The sequence below is a fragment of the Gallinula chloropus genome, assembly GCF_964237585.1.
Source record: "Gallinula chloropus genome assembly, chromosome: Z".
NCBI classification, from domain to species: Eukaryota; Metazoa; Chordata; class Aves; order Gruiformes; family Rallidae; genus Gallinula; species Gallinula chloropus.
Genome location: NC_140089.1, coordinates 1,484,133 through 1,504,511, shown reverse-complemented (window position 1 = coordinate 1,504,511; position 20,379 = coordinate 1,484,133). Strand labels below are relative to the sequence as shown.

General features: G+C 43.5%; 1 protein-coding gene across 1 annotated transcript in view; it reads right to left on the bottom strand.

The window, feature by feature from the left end:
- Positions 1–20,379, bottom strand: part of SKIC3 (SKI3 subunit of superkiller complex) — a 51,849-nt gene that overhangs the window by 8,309 nt on the left and 23,161 nt on the right. Inside the window, exons 19-38 of the mRNA XM_084278231.1 lie at positions 20,025–20,127; positions 19,108–19,284; positions 18,043–18,187; positions 17,828–17,906; positions 17,646–17,707; positions 17,473–17,529; positions 16,301–16,369; positions 15,324–15,398; positions 14,318–14,459; positions 12,826–12,919; positions 12,194–12,271; positions 10,528–10,652; positions 9,629–9,752; positions 6,824–7,042; positions 5,798–5,870; positions 4,983–5,036; positions 4,760–4,871; positions 2,977–3,105; positions 2,225–2,346; positions 650–808 (exon numbers count right to left, since the gene is read on the bottom strand). Of these exons, the coding sequence (XP_084134357.1) occupies positions 650–808; positions 2,225–2,346; positions 2,977–3,105; positions 4,760–4,871; positions 4,983–5,036; positions 5,798–5,870; positions 6,824–7,042; positions 9,629–9,752; positions 10,528–10,652; positions 12,194–12,271; positions 12,826–12,919; positions 14,318–14,459; positions 15,324–15,398; positions 16,301–16,369; positions 17,473–17,529; positions 17,646–17,707; positions 17,828–17,906; positions 18,043–18,187; positions 19,108–19,284; positions 20,025–20,127 (2,198 nt within the window). The remainder of the gene's footprint in view (positions 1–649; positions 809–2,224; positions 2,347–2,976; positions 3,106–4,759; positions 4,872–4,982; positions 5,037–5,797; positions 5,871–6,823; positions 7,043–9,628; positions 9,753–10,527; positions 10,653–12,193; positions 12,272–12,825; positions 12,920–14,317; positions 14,460–15,323; positions 15,399–16,300; positions 16,370–17,472; positions 17,530–17,645; positions 17,708–17,827; positions 17,907–18,042; positions 18,188–19,107; positions 19,285–20,024; positions 20,128–20,379) is intronic.

Here is a 20,379-nt window from a genome sequence, read left to right as displayed (position 1 = left end):
GAACACTGCTGCTGGGAGTGATTTCTCTTCCCTGCAGGCTCTCTCAGGTGACATCTCACATCAGGAGTCCACAGAGAAAGAAGCTGCTCAGGGTTTCATATCCTAAGTGAGGAATTACATCAGTGTATTTATTGTCCAAGGCCAGGTTGGATGGGACCCTGGGCAACCTTGTGTAGCTCCAGGCCTGGAGGTTGGTGTCCCTGCCTGTGGCAGGGGGTTGGAGCTCTGTGACCCTTGGGGTCCCTTCCCACCCAGACCAGGCTGGGATTCCATGATTCTGTGATTTACCTGTAGTACATTACCACATTAGGAAGCCACCTATTTCCACTGATTCTTATGGGTTATGAAATATTTCACTGGTTTCTGCTCACAAGGGTCCCTAAAGACACAGGCATATGGGGTTCACCTCAAGTTTTTAATTCCCCATCCCCATGTCTGCTTGCTCTGAATAACAGCCCTTAATGTTTCTACTGTTAAAGAAAATTAATACTTACACAATTTTATAAAGAACTGCATATAACCTGTTTTTTTCTGTCATGGGCCATCAGTAGATGAATAAGAGCAAACAGGAAAACAAGCTCTCATGCATCTAAAGTGCATCACCTGCTGTGAACAGCACACCAGAGTCATGGAGAGGATCCACACTGACCTGCCAGGCTGCAACTGAAGCTGAGCTGGTCATAACTGTCTTGTGAAGCTCCTCCAGGATGCTTTCTGGAAGCTCCTTGTGAGACTGCAGCAGCTGCTTACACTGAACTTGTCTCAACAGCAAAAACAGAGTGGGGTTCTCAGGGCAGCTCTCCAGACCCTGAAAACAAAACAAGGCTCCAAGTGATCAGATTTATCATTTCTCAATATCAGAAGATGCTCTGACTTTCCCTCTTCAGTCTCCACAGAAGCAGCAGTGAAAGATTCTCAGGATGTTTGCAACGTGACTTTCCCCTCCTACCCTGCACAAAAGGAGAGGAATTGAGAGGAACTGACACATGAAAACAGGTAACATTCTTTATGTCCTCAAAATACACCTCAGGTCACCCTAAATTTCGTGCCTGTTCTACCTTTATGAGGCTTCCAAAAGATGGAGTGAGGAATGGATGACCTCTAGTTCCCCTTTGGCTTGATCATCATTGCAAGTTTTAGGCTAACAGAGGAAAAACCTGCTCAATGGCTAAAAGTGACCTTGAGTGCATTGCAGGCAGTTTCAGAACTTCCAGCTGAGGTAGTTCACTCTCACTGGGAGAGAAGTGCTGTAGTAAACATTTCTGGTTCAGGAAGAGTAGAGTATTTTGCAAAACAAACTCATGCAAAGCAAGAAAACTGTCCATCTGTTGCTTTAACCACAGGCTGAGCAGGTGAAGCTTCTGCAAGGCACAATACATATTATTTTACCTGCTCAAATCACAATGCTTCAAAGAATTACTCAAACCAGATCTGTTCTAAGAAACAACTCGGGTACTTTTCACCCATTTTTTTAAGAACACAATGTGTTGTCTGTGAGACCTTAACAAGCTGCTGCTTTGCGAAGCATGATGTACCTGCTGAGCTCCTGAAACACAATAGAAGCCGTTAGCACCTGCTGCAATTTACCCCTCTAACAAGCGTGGAGTCACGTTGCCTGTCTCCAGCTGAACAACTGCAGTGCCTGAGTCATCATCCCCACTCGCACTCCTTGCTGAGAAACCCCGGGGTCCAAAACTGTTGATGAGGGTTTGTGGTATCAGAGGGTTTCTCTTGTTTCTGCACAAGCTGCAAGCACTGGCTGTCCTCTCCCCAAGCCGTTTAACTAACAAATACCAAACAAAACCAGCATTACCTTCCTCCCACGCCCAGCTATCACCCTGTATGTCTAGAAACCTCTGAACCTTGTAGCTGGTGGCTCTGAGATGAAGCCCCAACAAACAGGGCAGAAGACCTCTGCAAGTCTCCTACCTGGACTTCTTGCCTTGAATTTCTGTGTGGTTTAGCTTAATACTAGGTTAATGAATCAAGGCAGGAAGGGCAGACTTAGCTTTGTCTACTAACAAAGCTTTGGTGTTGCAAACAGAGTAGGTATGTTAGAGTGGGAAGGTAAGTGTATTAGAGTAGGAAGATAAGGACATCTATTGCATCCTGTGGTTCTGGTGGGACAGAGTTGGTAATTCGAAGATTAACTGGCTGTAAAATGCAGACAATTCATGATTCCTGCACAGTTCCACCACAACCTGCCACTGTGATGCCATCATACCTTGGTACAAAGAGCTTCAGCTTCTGAGAGTCTACCAGCCTCCTCCAGACTGGTGATAGTCTGACACAGACACCAGTCCTCCAGGGTCTGGATATAACTACGTGGAAGGTCATTTTCTCCAGCTGCAAAGACAGATCAAACACTTAGCCAGACCCCCATTTATTCTGTCACACCAGATGATGTCACCAGCTCTAGATCTGGTATGGGTGAGCTTTTAAGAGTATCAACCTGACACTGCTTCCTTCATTAGCAGGAACATTAAGAGATTGTGAAATTAAAAGCCAGAAGTGTGAGTGGGGGGAAGAAGATGCCATTTGAGTTAATGGCTGGAGAACAATCAACCAAACATGGAATTTGAATTCCAGTTCTCAAAACACTCCAGACACCGAGCAAGACTGAGGCTGAGGTTATCCTGCTACTGGAAAACTGACAAATTCAAGAGCACTTTCAGCCTTTCCTTGTGAGCACTGTTCCTGTGATGTAATGCATTCGTCCATTTAGGCATCAGAGTTCAAAAGTACTACTTTAAAAAAAAGCATTTGGGGCTTTGGAGAGGAAACAGAGATGCAATTAAGTAAATAACCTGAACTGTACATTAGGATGTCAAATTTTTATGTGATAAAATAGTTACAGCTCAAACCACTACTGAGCAATTCTCAGCTTATTTGGAAGTTTCTGAAACTCAGGGGAGTATTGCAAGCTTAGAACATTCCAATTTTGTTTTTTAAAACAAGAAAATTTGCATAGCTTACTTTTGGCTGAAACTGTTGATAGAAGTGTCATCTCCAGACCTGTTCGCTTTGGCTGGGTGTTGTTTAGACAGACAACAGTGTTTTCAGCATGACAGGCTGCCATGAGCACTGCCCAGGCAGCAGGATTATCTAGGAAAGAATGGTCAGAGGTAACTCGTGGTAGTCCATTTAGAATGGTCTTTACCAGCTGAGGTGTGCAAACACAGCTGTCAGTGCAGCCACACTGTACCCAAGAGACAGCAAGAACAGTGCAAGTAGTTCAATCAGACCTTGACATCAGCTCAGCCCAAGATCACAGGATCACAGAATCACAGGGGTTGGAAGGGCCCCCCAGAGCCTATGGGGTCCCACCCCCTGCCCAAGCAGGGTCCCTAGGACAGGGGCGGGCTGGAATCTCTCCAGAGAAGGAGACTCCACACCCCCTGGGCAGCCTGTCCCAGGGCTCCCTCACCCTCACTGGCAAGAAGTTCTTCCCACATTGGGGGGAACTCCCTGGGCTCCAACTTGAGCCCATTGCCCCTTGTCCTGTCCCCACAGACACTGAGCAGAGGCTGCCCATGGTCCCTGGGTCCCACCCTTCAGCTCTTGATCCCCATTGATCAGATCCCCTCTCAGGCTTCTCCTCTGCAGGCTGAACAGCCCCAGCTCCCTCAGCCTTTCCTCCCAGGGGAGATGGTCCAGGCCCTTCATCCCCTTCGTAGCCTCCTCTGGACTCTCTCCAGGAGATCCCTGGCTGTTTGATCCCAGGGAGCCCAGCACTGGACACAACACTCCAGGTGGGGCCTGAGCAGGGCAGAGCAGAGGGGGAGGATCCCCTCCTGTCACCTGGTAACTGTTTGGTTACTATTTGCCACCAACAAAGTAAAATTCTTCAAATTATAAGAGAGAGATGACAGTGGCAGCAAAAAACCCAAGACACCATCACAGCTTTCAGTCCCATGGACTCCCTTCTCTGATCACCTGCATGGAAGGTAACAGCAACAGCTCAAACTAGAAATAGGCAGCTAATTCCAGCATCAGCTTTACCCTGACCTAGCCCCAAGAAGAGCAACTATCACCTGGAAGAGTGGCCTTTGTCCTGAACTGGACAGAGCTCAGTTAAAGAGATCACCCATGTAAATGTTCACCACACAGACAATGAATTTTCTCAGCAAAATGAAACAAAGGCTGAAGATATATAGAAGCAGAATTTCAAGTACACTGCTTTTGAACAGCAGTCATAGTCTTGTGTGTACCTGTAGGGATGTAATCTAAGTTTTTCACTTGAAGCCTCACTAAACATCAGATAAAAATAGTGAAAAGAAACAATATTTTGGTATTTTACTATCAAGTGCAACTTAGCACTTGAAAAGCACATTTGATTTGCACTTAGATCACCATTTAGTAAGAGGTGAACAGTTGCCTACAGTTCAAACCCATTGTATTGTAACTGAAAATCCAGATTGTCATGCTAGATGAATAAGTCTTTTCTGCCTGATGTAGCATACTGACTCTGAGGGAATATGTTTTCTTTTTGCCTAACATACAAAATGATACTCATATCTATTCTCCCACTGAGGCATTAACAAATTGCCCAAGTTTTCAGAGCAAGCCTTAAGACTGAGATTTTCTTTTTCTACTTGGTTTAAATTCTCCATGTCTAAACTTGGAATGACAGTTAAAATTTAAACTCTTAGCACCCTCCCCAAAACAACCCATGAGGAGGGTTTGTTAGCACAATAATCTTGTTTCTGATGGGTTAAAAAAAAGAGGGGGGTAGGGAAATCACTACAGCAGGAGTAACCTGGATAGATGTGGATTGCCTTCTGAATATTCTTCAGAGGATTGTTTTTCTCATCTTCTAGCATGTGGCATCCTGCTGCCAGCTGATTCACTGCAGCATTCAGCAGTGCTTCCTACAGAACAGGAGATAAAAGTGACTTAACACTACATCTTAAGTGATGGGATGGAGTCAGGTTTAGGGTTATTTATGAAATCAGAGGGTCTGCATGTGAAGAAAGCCAAACCTTTCCATGGTTCACATCAAGTGCATATGCAGTGTTTCCTGCCACAGCTCCCCCCTGCAATATTAAAAACAAACAAATAAAAACCTGGTTTTAGTTATGTGACTGACTAGGAGATTTTATACAAGATGCAAAGCCAAGATCTTTTTATCTTTGTTAATCAGAAATAAAAGGTTTCCACAATGAAATCTTTTCTTTGTCTGCATCACAACCTCTTTATAAAGAATGAGGAAGAGAGGATTAGAGCTTATCTGTATGTCGTGCTTCTAATTTTGGCCCCATATAGAAAGGTGTTTGTTTTCAGGTGCTATTTCTGTTTGCATAATTGACCTAAGTTTAACCAAGATAATACACTCATTGTAAAGATAAAGAGTATTTACTTGGATAAGCTGTGCTTAATATTAGCATAAAGTCAACAAAGAAATACTAGTGAGTGCAAAAAGTGAGACTCACCAAATTCAACACATGCAAATACCAGTGTATGTTTTATATAAACAAATACATATGTACAACACTTAAAAAACCCAGCCAAACACATGGTGCAGGCTTTTCTTGTTGGAGTAATTCTACCAGATTTTTTCCCAAAAGTTTATTTTGAGAAGAATTGCTTCCTGATGAAAGACAAAAAATCACTGGATATGTAACTTCAGTGTGTACCTGTGTGTTGCTCTGTACGTGCTTGTGCACATAAGCCTTAGGTTTTCATATTAATTAGTGAATGTCCACATACTGAAGGGTGGAGATGTTTTAGTTAAAGCAGCAACACAGACCACTCAGGGTGCAAAGAGCACACACACACACTGCAGGAACACACTTACTTTTGTCTTTTGCACTGCACACAGTGGAACTACTCGAGACAGAAGAGACCAGAGGGCAGGATTAGCAGGGTTCCTGGGGAAAGAACAAGGATATTAGAGTTTCTGGTTCAGAGATGAAGCTGTTTTTCCATGGGGTAGGCAGTTGCTATAAATCCCAAATGTATCTTTTCCTATTAGAACAACTCAGTGTGGTTGAAAATAGACACAGGATCACTGGGTAAAGACCTTTAAGATCATCAAGTCCAAACATTCCTGTCCTAAACTAATCCATATCCCTGAGCACCTCATCTGCCCTTTCTGTAAACACATCCAGTGATGGTGACTCAACCACCAGACAGTAATTTACAACAGCCACTGTAATACTGAAGTTACAGTGCTCCCTAAAGACATAAAATGTCTTTATATGCATATCAATGCTCAGGGGGAGAAAACACACTTCAGGACTACAGGTCTTGCCCTCGTAGTGTAAAGAACAAAGACTTTTAAATTGCAGCTGGAGAAAAACAACTGGCCTAAAGAATAGTTCCCAAAAACACCTGGAGAGATTATGAGGTGGTGTCTTGCTTAAAGGCACTGACTACAGCTCCCTCTTCCTAGAAAACACCAAGGCTCATCAAAACACATTTAAACACGGGCATTTAACCTACTGGAATGAGCAGCTTCAGAGACTGTTAAATATTGAAGAAAAGCCCTGGAGAATTTCCTGTGTTGAAGGTTCTGCTGCATAGGAGGAAATAATGCTTTCACAGAACAGTGAACTGATGCAGCTGCCAAAGAAACCACCAAAACAAACCCAGAAAACCCCAAACAAGCCCATGGAGCTTGTGCCATTTGATCCCATAAATCAGCAAGCAAGCTTCTGTTGGCTGATGTGACAACCTGAGGTGATGACTTTGAAAAACATTACTTATTTTTAAATTACTTTTCTTAGAAGAATGCTGCTGGTGCACAGAGGGCTGCTTATGATTCAGTGTAATCAAATCTGTACCTTCAGAAGGCAAATCTAGTGAAAGACAAAGTACATACCTGTGCACTGCCCTGGAGATTTCTCTCTGGACCCTCTCATTCCTCCCCTGCAGTGCATACACAGCTGAGGCAATAAGGCACCTCTCGTAAATTGTGTCATCCCCTTTGTCATGTTTCAGTAACTCTTTTAAGGCAGCTGTTGTAAGTGTAGCATCCTCCTTTACCAGTCCCAGCGTGCACAAAGCCTTCAGGCTCTCTGTGCTAGGTTCCTTTACCGAGCTGTTGAATCAGAGGGAGAGAAGGAAGCACTAGCTGGGAGCATAAATTAAACTTACTGTTAACATTACAGTAGTTGTTACTTCTGAGCCCTCTTGCTTCTACACATCATGTATAGAAAACAGAATTAAGAGCCTCTAACTGTGGGGTGGTGGATCAAGCTAGGTTAGCATCCATGAGGTCTCAGGACACAGAACTGCAGCTCTGATGTGACATTTCAGCTCCCAAGCTTGTAACTACTTTGTGTAACTACTTTGCAAGACCCTTCATAGAATGATCTGGGTTGGAAGGGACCTCAAGGGTCACAGAGCTCCAACCCCCTGCCACAGGCAGGGACACCAACCTCCAGGCCTGGAGCTACACAAGGTTGCCCAGGGCCCCAGCCAACCTGGCCTTGAACACCCCCAGGGACGGGGCACCCACCCCCTCTCTGGGCAGCCCCTTCCAGCCCCTCACCACTCTCTCTGCAAAGAACTTGCCCCCAGTCTCTCCTCTCCCCCTTTCCTCCTCCAGCTTCACTCCAGCCCCTTGTCCTGCCAGTCTCTGCCCTTTAACACTTATTGTGATCTTATTAATGTTTAGTGACCTTATTAATGTTTATAAATATGTGAAGGGTGAGAGTCAGGAGGCTGGAGCCAGGCTCTGCTCAGGGGTGGCAGTGACAGGACAAGGGGCAGCGGGTGCAGCTGGAGCAGAGGAAGCTCCATGGGAATGTCAGGAGGAACTTTGTCACTGTGAGGGTGACAGAGCCCTGGGACAGGCTGCCCAGAGAGGCTGTGGAGTCTCCATCTCTGGAGACATTCAACACTGCCTGGATGTGTTCCTGGGAGATTTAGTCTGTGTGATCCTGCTCTGGCAGGGGGTTGGACCAGATGAGCTTTTGAGGTCCCTTCCAACCCCCAACGTTCTGGGATTCTGTGATCAGTTGCACCATTCCATTCAGCCTGAACAAGAAGCACTTTAGCCTCATATCAACAGTGTTTCAGGCTTTATTATTTATTGGCAACCTACTAGATATAGTTACTGACTTTTTCCAGCAGGTTTTTTTCTAGTCTAGGTAGAGAACTCTTAAATCACCTGAGGACAACCAGCCAGATTCAAGGACCTTAACTGATGTACTAGTTCTGACAATAACAGCAATTCAACAAGCTGCAACACAAAGTGAACGGAGGCAAGTAACACAACAGCACACAGCAACAATAACTGGGAGTTACTGCACCCACCCTCATGTCCCCAACACAGCTAGAGAATTGAGTGTAGCTTATTTTCATCTATCAGGTGACTCCAGGCTCCTAATCAATGTGGTAATGATTATATTTGCCTTCAGGAAAAGGCAAGAATGTGAACCTCCCATCCTGTGTTTAGTTTTCAGCCCCTAGCAAGAAAAATTTCTGAGAGCTGTTAAACAAGAGTTGAATATCCAGCACTACAGTACTTGGTGTCAAGGCACTGCACTTGGAAAAGTAAGAAGATTTTACAGAATTAGTGATAAAGACTCCTAAAAATCTCTGTGTCAAGCTGGCCATAAGAAAAGGCAGCAGGTAGCTTCTTGTTCGAGGTCCTACTTAGGCCCTTTAAGTCATTTATTGGGAATTCCAGTCAATAAAGTCATCTGTCTTGGACTAGAATGCTCCATTTTTGTTCTCACTACTGAAATCCACCATATCCCTTTGCAGCACTGTGCTTCCCATTCAGATCTAGATACACTCACTGTACCCTCACCTTTCTAAACCATTTACTACTGGTTGTTTTTCTTTAAAAAGAAACAGGTAATGACATCTAGGAAACTCTGACTACTGGTATTTATGACAAAAATACAAACCTGCAGTGATTAACAGCACGTAGGAAATACCAGGTTCCTAGATAATCACCAGTTACTCAGGATTTAAAGTGTACTATCTCATGGACCTTCACTACTCCAGTAACTTCAGGAGTCTGCTGGCCAGACAGAAGCTTTACAGCCACTACTGGAACTCTCTACTGACAGAGTGTGGATGCTGAAAGGCTGAGATGTTAGTTCTTAATCCACAGGAGACTAACAATGATACACAGGCTTTTACCCTCCACAGCTCTGAGAAGAAGAGGCATTCATGACTTAACCAAACAACTGGCACAGATCTGTTTTCCATGGGAAGCTACAACATTGTCCTTGTCTATGAGGCTTGGAGCACAATTCTTCTGGAGATTTCTGACCATTAAAACTGAAATTGTTTTCATTAGTCATCCAGATTTCTTACAGCTAAAGAGCAAAAATAATTGCCTGTTGCTCAAGACCACTACAGATCATTATTATCTTAAAATGTAAATCTATTAATATTACCATCCACAGATATTAGACATCCAGACTGCCCAGCCCAATACCCCACCCCTTCCACTGCATACTGCTTTAAGAGTGCAGAAGACACAAGTCATAAAGCAAAACAGATATATATCACAGGAATAAGCTCAAAACAGCACTGCATCCACTCCCAACTCTTACTCTGCAACACAAAAGGAAAATATTCACCTAAAAGTCCCTAAAAAAGTAAATATTGAGGGTTCAGCAGTACAACAGAACATCATACACTGATTATTATTTCCTCCACTTACCACTTAAACAGCAGTGTCTTTGCAGCATCCACTTTGTTCTGCTTGTACTCTATGATTGCCAAGGCAGTCAGGATATGTGCTTTATCTTGTTCAGACTCAGTAAGAGACAAGGCTTTTTCATAGGCTGGTAAAAATTCAAGACTCAGGATTGAAGCAGGAGAAAAACAGCATGTCTATAAAGCTTCTAGAAAGGCACATTAGAACACCTCAAATAACAGGCAGAAGACAGAAGGAAAAGTCTTTAAGACTTTGGAAGTACCTGTGTGTTAGGAACAGCCAGATTTACAGGGCTCTTCAGAGCCTGGAATTGTTTAATATGTAGCATGTGAAAACAGAACTGAAAAGCAGTATTGGGATATCCAGAAAGAGCCTGAAAGAACACAGGATAAATACCCCCTTGTGATTGTTTATGGAGTACTTCTTCAGATGGGCACACTAACTATCACTCCAACTAAAGACACTCAAAGCTCTGAGCTGGCTGCTCCTTACGCTTCTACAGGGAGAATTCAGTGTGTGTTTCTGTGAAGCCTCACATCTGAGCACTGCAGGACACAATGGAGCACTGCTGTTTATCACTAGAGAGCTCTGGATGACATACTAAGCTCCTGTCCAGACCTGGTTTTTTTTCCAGGAAAGCTGCTTCATTTGAGAACAAGTGAATCTAACAGCACAGCAGCTTAATGGACAAGAATGAAACACTTGAAGAGATGAGGCTTCCTCATTAAATTTCCAGCACATTCACTGAACAGCCTAATGATTAAGGTAGCTGTGGAATAGACACTTACGCTTTAGGACTGAAATAAACTGAAGTGCAGCTAGGTTGGTCAGAGAACCAAATGTTGTTAAGATGACTCTCAAGAGGTGCATCCCATAATGCTCTGAATTAGGCAGATGCTTACCTTTGATACTTTCTTGAAAGAGTCCTTTCTTGAAGTAGGCTAGTGCTATCCCCACCATGCCATCAAAATTATTTAGGGGTGTTGAAGAGTAAACCTCAATGGCCTTATCACACTGACCAAGGGCACTGTGAAAAGAAAACCAGTCACTGCCATGAGGGAGGTAGCAACAGCTGCTGTGATTCAGACAAGATGCCAGAGCAGACCAGTGTCCTCTTTTCCACAGCAGCTGTAAGCAGACACCTGGAAATGAGGAAGATGAGGGCAAGAATGTGCAATACCCCCTGCCCTCCTTCTGTTATAGCAGTTACTCTCTCCAACTATCTGCTGCATGAGGAGTAACTCATAGGAAAAAGTCCTCCCCATCTGTATGACAGCTTGTTGTTAAGGATGTCACTTGATGGTCAACACAATGGAGTTGGGAGAAAACAGCAAAGAGGAGACACAAAACAAGCAAATCAAAGTATGCATGCACACAGACAGGCAAGTGCACAGAGAGAGAAAGAGCAGCCCTGCTCCAAGACCACTGTGGAAGGAACTACACAGGACAGTGTTTGTTAGACCTAGTTATTAGTTACTGGGATTTTTCTCTATTGGAAGCTGCAAGCAGGAATCACCATGCTGAAAGCTTAGAAGTGAGACTACAGGAAACTGAAGAGTTGCTTCTAAAACTTTCCTTGAAATTACAATATGAATTATCACATTATCACAGCCTGGAAGTTCCAGTGCCATCTACAGAAACTGAAGGATCTGTGAAGTTTTCCCTTAGATAGCTGATAAATATCCAATTAGCAGAACTTGAGGTGTCTCATTTCAAACAGAAGTTTGAAAGTCTTCATCTGTTAAGGTTTGTGTCCTGCATTCTCTGAGGGCCAGAGGGGAACAGTGAAGGGAACTTAGAATTGTGAATAGGATTTAAGACAAGACATTAATCAGCAGACAGATCACATGCATGTGTATGTGACTGAGAGCAGCCCTGAGGAGAAGGATTTGGGGGTGCTGGGGTACAAGAAGCTCCATGAGACCCAGCAATGTGCACTGGCTGCATCCCCAGCAGTGGGACCATCAGGGCTGGGAAAGGGGGATTCTGCCCCTCTGCTCTGCACCAGCACAGAGATCCCCCCCTGCAGCACTGCCTCCAGCCTGGAGATCCCCAGGACAAGAGGACATGCAGCTGTTGGAGCAAACTGGAATGGCTTTGAGATCCCTTTCCACCTAAACCAGCCTGTGGTTCTATGCAGACAACACCCCAACCCCACAACACAAATTCAACAGGCAAATTCAAAGGGCAGGTAGAAAGGATTTCAAATAAACCCTGAAGCAGCTGTTTTATTCAGATTACTACATATCTCAAGAGATCATAAAACCCCCTCAATTTATTCTGGAGACCATTAAACAGCTACATTGTGCAGCCTATGTTAAGACATTACAGCATCAAGCAAAGCATAGGGGAATCATGGATGTGTTCTGAACTGTGAAGATATATACCAATTCCTTGCAGTCTACTAGTTGGTTTATTTTTTAAAATACACCACTCATTTCTGGAGCACACCTGAAATTCAGCCTAACCTGTCTACAATTAAGAATGGTGTTCAATAAATTGTTTTTATGCATTCATGATAGCCAAAGCTGAAGCTGGGCATGGGAAAACATGTCAACAAACACTTACCACAGTGACCTGGCATAGTTCAGCATTGCTATATTGTATTTCTCTGTATCCTCAGAGTTTTTCAGCAATGAGGCTGCCCTGAAAATAACCACAATTAAGATGAATTACCATCTGATTACAAACACCCATGGTTTGACAATAGCTCTGGGAGCAGAATGGAGAAATGCTTTATGCAGAAGCTTTTCTATGCTGATCAGGAACAAACAGAGCCTATTTTATTGCATCAGCAAACAGGTTTACTGGGCATGGTTTCCTTTGCCACCAACCCTATCACTTGAAAAGAGAGAAAGGAAAACTCAGAACAAAGCCCAACCACCTCCATTAATCACAATGGAGACCAAAACTAAATCCAACCCCCAAAATATCACTTAGATCCCACACAGTAAATTAGCTTTATGTCCTGGTAAGCTTTGGAATGGCTTTACTTCTCCAGTCTGGAGTTCTGCACTGGTAAGTTTGTATAGTGACCACCCCATGCCTCCACTTAAAGTAGTTAACTGATAAACTCAGTTGATATGTGCTGCTGAATTGAGAAAGTAAGGTTTACTGAAGAAAAAGGAAGAAAACTCTTAGGTTTTTCAGCTTCTGCATGGAGAAAGAGGTTAAGGTAAACTTAAAGGTAAACAGTTTACCTCTCATAGGCATCTGATGCCTGCTTTTTGAGCTGCAGGTACTCACTCAAATAACCAAGCATGGTGAACACAGATGGATCATCTGGATCTCTCTCTAGAAAAAGTCAGAATTGACAATAAAGGAGAGAACATGATCAGAAAGAGCTGTGAAAAAGCATTCCAAAAACACTGCTACATTGATGGTACAGTGTGTGCATATATACAAAATGCTTTGCCAAGTGCTTCCTCAGTTGCTCACTGGAATGGTTTTGACAGGCTGCAGGCAAATAAAGAACAGATCTGAAGACCCACAGGTTAGCTCAAAAATGTTTCAAATCTTATGATGCACCATTAATGCACCACATATATTTTAAGCTTTTCAGCCCACAGTGGCTTGGGGCTTTTTTGTAATGAAGTAGGAAACTATTCAGCTTGTACTGACTCTAGTAAAACATGGGGAGAAACCTGCAGCTTATTTTTAATACATTTAGAAAATAACATTTCCAACTTTGAAAAGCTCATCAGTAGCTAAAGCAGAGATCTGTGAGCTGTCATCTCACCACAGACATCTAACCTTTTTTCCCCAGAGAAGGAAGGATCATTCAGGCCTCTCCTGCAGTCTGCTTAAGAACAGGGATTTCACAAAGAAATCCTGTCTCACATTTATCCCATTGTATGTGCTTGAACCTTATTTTGTAGGACTCAAAAAAAAGTCATGGAGGGCCAGGCCCAGGGGAAGGGCCTTCAGCTGCAGGAGGGGGATGGAGAGGGGCTGGGAGGCAGAAATCCTTCCTGGGGAGGGGGAAAGCCCTGGCCCAGGGTGCCCAGAGAAGCTGGGGCTGCCCCTGGATCCCTGGCAGGGTTCAAGGCCGGGTTGGATGGGGCTTGGGGCACCCTGGGCTGGGAGGGGGGTCGGGGGGGGCTGTCCCTGCCTGTAACAGGGGGGTGGAACTAGATATTCTCTGAGGATCCTTCCCACCCAAATTGTTGTATGATTCTATGAAAATCACACTTGACAGAGAAGCCTACTCAAACAGGGAGGCTACAGTGGCTTGGAAGCATGCCCAAGAATATGGCCTGTCTCCTACTGAAGGTCAACACAATCACATGCTTGAGATTATGAGTTACTCAGCATCCAGGAACAGGCTTCTGCCAAACATCATGGCACACTGTCAGTGGAGCCAGCACCTATCTGCACCTATCCCTACAGACACACACAAAGAAGTCTTGAGTCAAACTCCTGATGACAAGGCTCTGGTCCTTATTTTGACCAGACTTTGAAACAAAATCTGTTGGAATGAGTAGGAAGACAGCACTCTCATATATTTCATCTTTGTATGATAAATAAAAATCAGTGGCTACCCTCACCTTGTTTTGCTTATTTACTTCAAGGTTCAAAAGCCCCTGCCCAACCCACCCTTTGCCAGACCCAGCACTGGTGTATCCATTAATTCTGAATGCTTGGAATGGACCAATAACCTTGACAGGTTAGTGAGGCATCTGAATTACTTACCTACATATTTGGTCAGGGCCACCTGGGCTGCTGGGATAGCATTCATCTGAACAATGTTGTACAGATACAGCTCAGTGTTTCTGTTGCTTTTATCCTGCAGCGTTGAGCATACCCAGTGGGCATAACCTTTTGCTCCCTCAGTCTCAAGAAAGAAACAACCAAAAGAAAAAAAGAAAATAGGAGTCATCAGAGAGAGTGGTGAGGGGCTGGAAGGGGCTGCCCAGAGAGGGAGTGGGTGCCCCATCCCTGGGGGTGTTCAGGGCCAGGTTGGCTGGGGCCCTGGGCAGCCTTGTGTAGATCCAGGCTGGAGGTTGGTGTCCCTGCCTGTGGCAGGGGGTTGGAGCTCTGGGACCCTTGGGGTCCCTTCCAACCCAGACCAGGCTGGGATTCTGTGATTAAATCTGCTCAAGCAACAGTATATCCATTAAAGATTCATAACAACAACTCTGTGTTTCAAAACAGAGTCCTGGCTAAAAATCTGGATCTGTTAAAGGAGGAGAAGAAAACACAAACTGAATTACTCCATGCAATTTTAACTTGTCCTTTGGGCAAAGAGAATTCTTACATTAAAATATCATTTGCTGCACTACTCAGGGGATGACAGCTGAAAAAAAACCTGTAAGAGAACGTTAAGTTCTCCACTTTCTTAGAACTCAGGGTACTGGCAGTATCCTCACTCTCTCCTGGAATAGTTAGAATTTATGCCTTTGATCTCTGTCCAATTCTGGGGAACATCAAGAATTTCTTTTCATGACTTGGGGAGCTGATTTCTTGGACCATTGGGACTAAAACATTTAATAAAATAACTGCCTGCTGTTCAGTACCAGCACTGGCCAGGGACAACAGGGAAGGGAGGCAATCTCATCTGGACCCAAACTAACTGTTACATCGTTCAAGACATGCCTATTTCTTAAAAAAATAAATATTAATTAAACTAAAATCACATCACCAGAGTAAAGCTATTAGATATGCAGAAAGTTCAGGACAATCCACCTGTTATACTTACATGCATACTGAGTTCAGTCGTGTGCCTGAAGAGATCCATAGTATCATAGCTGTCTACCTGCTCTGCAATAAAAGCCTAGAAAGAAACAAGAGTTGCTGTAGTTGAGTACTTTAAGAATTAATGACATCAGCAAGAAACTCAGCACATATTACTTCAAGCACATCATAGGCATTTAACAGGAAGACACTTTGTCTTCCTCAGACCCTTTAAGAAACACACGTTTCAGGAGTAAAATTAACACAGTTGAAGGGAGCACAAGGACTGAAACTTAAGATTTTCTGCTGCTACTTCACAATCTTCAGGACAAAGACTTTGTGTGTAGTAGCACAAGGTGTAAAATCCTCTGCCAGGAGCTGAATTTTGACATGTGATGGTGCTAGTCCATCCCTAGAATCCAGTTTCAATCAGGTATCATTAGCAGGTCAGCAGCATGGGACTATGAAGAGCATCTATTGGGATCATAAAGGTTTTAGTCTCAGGTTTTTCTATTCATGGATGGCCCAGATACCAGTGGAAGCATGTCTAACCCACAGTGCTACCAGGAGGCAGGGACCTCCTAGGAAGTAAGAGCTGCTTTTGTCCCAGTTACATCAGAGAACACCTAACAGTGGTGTTAGAAGGGGGTCTGAGAAGGGGGTTAAGCAGTGCCATGCAGTGAGGTAGAGGTACAGCTGCAGCTGAGATAACCAGTGCTGTAGGGAGATGGTACTATATTGACAATACACAACAAACAGCTTCAGAACACACAGAGTATCAGCCACAGCAAACCCCATAAGGGCATGTACCTTCCTTTGTACTACCACTATGGAAACACCAGGTCTATCAACCCTCAGGGGAAGTATCAGCTCTGTTTACCTGAAACATTCCATTTTCAGGAACATGCTTAAGTACCAATTATTAGCCTGAAGTCCAAGTCCTCTCTTTGACTAACTGCTGCTTTTTCTGCACAGTATTACACAGTATTATGATCATCTTACCTGCCCAATCCAACATAGTAGGTAAGAAGGCTCCAGAGACTGGGCCATCTTGAAGGCTTCGTGAGCTTGCTGCAGGACCAGAGAAAACCAGTGCTATTGTACTGTCTGGCATGGTAACAGAGCACTTTTGAGTAGACACAGGTATTGACATGCAGTAGTATGGGAAGAGATCTCATGGGCAGGATTAGGTAGCTACTAAAACATCTACTGTTCCATAAGAACAATGCACTGGCCAGAGAAATAAACCAGTTTAGTCTTATAAAAAAAATTAAACCAGAAAAAAAAATCTTTCAAGACCAAAGATCCCCTCTCTTCCATACATATTTCCTCCCTAAATCTAGTTCAGCAGCTAGATTAACCCTTGGAACAATTACTAGCTTAAAATCTGACTCTTGGTGGATCCAGTTTTAAAAATCTGCTTTTCCTTTATGCAAACAGTTAAAGCACATTTTCAAAGTGATAAGAACTGATTACCACCCACAAATAAGCTTTCCCCTATGGACTGCTTATGTTTATATTTCCTCCCTCAATATGGCATAAGGTAAACACAGCCTCAGAATCAGTAGTCTCAGCAGTAAGCAGTCTGCAATACCACGTTATTTTTATTTAAAATAATTCTGAGCATCACACAAATTTTCTGTGATTCTGGCCAGCAAATAGGGCAGGAAATAGCTGCATGAGAACTCTGGGCTTCACTTAAGGGCTTCACTCAAGGGCTTCACTCCAGCTGAACTCCGCAGGTTACACAGAATTACAGTAGATTGTATGAAGTGCTCATGAGCAGAAAGTAGCTACCTATGGAAAACTCAAAATCTGTTGGTGATTTACAATAAAGAGTTCTTGGTCAAACTTGGTGTGTGTTGGTTTGATTTAACTACTCCTCAGCCCTTCCAAATACTTCTCTTTCCACCCCGTTGCTCAGAAAGCCACCCCACCAATTCAGAAGTTCACTTATCTCCTCCAGAACAAATACTTAACTGATTTGTGTGCCTCAAATAAAGCACAGGAGTCAATTTTATTCCATTCAAAAGGAAGTACATTTCTTGAACCTGAGAGACACACGTTGTCCTCTGTTTGCCCACACTCCCCCCACCCCATGAACTGCCTTAAAAATAACACAAATTAAAAGAATGGAAAGGGAAACTAAATTTGAGGGTGGGAAGGTAATTTACCTCAATGTTTCCAGTTATCAGATACAAAACCCCCAAGTTGGTCCAGGCAACAACATTCTAGACAGAACAAATAAAGTTAAAACCAATGTATTATTACTATATTCAAAAATAACACTGCACTGGGGGGGGGAAGTGCCCACTTGAAACAGATGGCAGCTGCCTACAGCACTTACCATTTGCTCAGCTTGAACAGATTTGATGAACGAATGTTGAGCAAGAGCATAATTCCCAATAGCTGGGGAGAGAAATAAAAAATGAGAGAGCTAGATCTAACTGAATTTCATAAACACCATTAGTTCAAGCTGCCTTTTAAATGCAGGATATTATGGAGCTAGGGGTTTTGCTGAAGACTTACCACTACAGGAAGCAACCACACCAAGTGCATTCCAATACAGGTGATTTTTGCTGTCAAGCCTCACTGCTTTTTTGAGGCACTGGAAAAAGATCAGATGTGGGCATGATTGGAATGGCAAAAATTAACACTTTATGTGCTTTCTTACCCAAAGATGAGCACAGAGACAGTATGCAGGCAAGCCCCACCACCAACCTGAAGAGAAAGAGAGGCAATACCTGTAAAGACTTGTCCAGCAGCTCACTGATCTCATTCATGTCAGTGCCCACTGCTGTGAGGTGCTCTGCTTGTCGATAATAATTTATGCCAAGATCACACCATATGCTGGGCAAAAACATCAGCTTCAAAGCTCTGCCGTAACACCTACAGAGACATGAATCACAAGAGGCATTATTCCAAGCTTCCCTGCACGAAGAGCAGAGAGCTGGAAAAACATTCAGAAGAAGGCTTGAAAACCTACAGCAAACACAGATAAACACAAACAAAACCAGGCAAGAGAGTGGGAAGCAAACAACAACTAACTGGTTTTCATTCAGACAGTTACCTTCACAGAGTCTGTCCTGGTTTACAGGCAATCTGTAGTACCCACATGTGAAGCCAGAGATGCAGACTAAATCACAGCTGTGTCAGTGGCAGCACACATGCTTTTACTTAAAACAAACACCAGCCACTTCTAACAGTTTAAACTCCCCCTAATAAACTATCTGACTTTACATGTCATGGTTGAGATTTACTAAGCAGCTGCATTTCCTGCCTCACAGGTCCCACTGTACAAAGCTCAGGAGGGAGTCACAGAAGAGGTTACAGAAATACAACAAGTATTTTCTAACACCACGTGGAATTCCCTCTTCTAATGTACTCTAGACCCCATACCTAGGGCAAGAGTCAGTGGCATTAAAAGAAGTAGAGACAGAAAGCTTTTAAGTATGATCCTGGCCTTTAGTAGTCCCCAGAGAATGAGAACTCCTGCAACCACTCTGTTTAAAGAGGTTAAATTTGGTGAATGACAGGCAGGATGCCTGTCTACATGCTCTGGAGAGAGGAACAAGGGGAAGAGTAGGTGCTGATGAAGTGTTGACAGCCACTGTGAAAGCCAGAAAACACACTGAAACAAGCAGTGTAATTTGGAAGAAGCATGATGCCCTATTCATCTCCCCATTAATCCTTGATCAATATGCAGGTGCCACTGGCCTGCATGTCTTGACTTTTCTAGAAATGGTCTAAAACACTTGAGATGAGAGTCTCAAGCTGCATAGAAGCTCTGGATAATGAAGAATGACTACCTTCCTCCCAGTCTCAGCAGCTCAATTTTGTCCAGCATCTCTTTGTCTGCATTTTTACCCAGAAGGGATCCTGGAACTTGAACGTTGACTTTGGGGGGTGAAAGAACATGCACGCTTGTACAGGTGTCTCCCAGCAGTTTCCAAAGGCAAGATACATCAGGACGCTGCTTTGTTGCCCTGCAGTGATACAGAAAGCCCACACAACACCCATTTCAGACACTTCACCACTCTGGAGAGCAGCCAAACCTCAAATTTAATCAATTACCTTTTTTTTTTGTTCCCTTCCTATTCAACCTATAGGTCTAAAAGGTCAACACACATCCCTTCCCCATAAAAAAAAACCCAGGAACTACAAAATGCTAATGTACCCCAGCTGAAAATTGGCCACTATCAAAATGTACACCCACTCTTGCATTTTCAGACCACTAGCACGTTGTATTACACAGTGTGACTCATCCACAGAAACCTGATGGACCTTTTCCTGCAACAGCAGCTATGCCAAGGTTTAATTTAGGACATTAAAGCATTTTGTATGAAACACAAAACAAAAACATTGAGGGAGGGAAGGAACACTTTCCTTTCAGCCACCATTTTTGGTAGAAATCCCCTTTCTCTGTCCTGTATACAGAGGAGGGCAGCTGCAGAGAGCTGTGTGGCATTTCACACTTCAGTTATGATCAAGTGACTCTGTATCTTTAAACAAAAATAAACAAAAACCTCTTCAGTTACCTCCCACTGAACCAGCCTAAGTCCTGAAGGTATTATTCAAACCATTTTCCATAGCCACATTCTTACTTCTATGTTAGAAGCCTGGTCCATTCAATACAGTTTAACTGAAAATCCTCACTTAACTCCTTTTTCTACCTCTCAACACACAATCCCTGAGGAAACTGAGTAACTAAATATTTAGTACTCACCTTGTAAAGAATTCCAGAGCCTGCTGTATGTAATCCACAGCCTTCCTATCAAAACAGTTAGCAAGGGCTGATCTTGCCAGCTGGAGATAGCACTCACCAAGTCCTGAAGATAAGAGGAAATAATCTTAATGAAAATAGATGCTTTGATGATATACTTGATAAAGGAGTCAGGCTGTGAGGGTGGAAGCTTGCTCAGTGTTCTGCTTAATATAAAGATTTCTACCCTGCACATGCTATGCTAAAAGACCCCCAGGTGACTCTTCTGCTCACAACAGAGCCTTGGCTTTTAACCTGTCAAGGTGTGAACTATAGAATAATCTGAATATTAAAATAAGCCTAATAAGTTACAAAAATC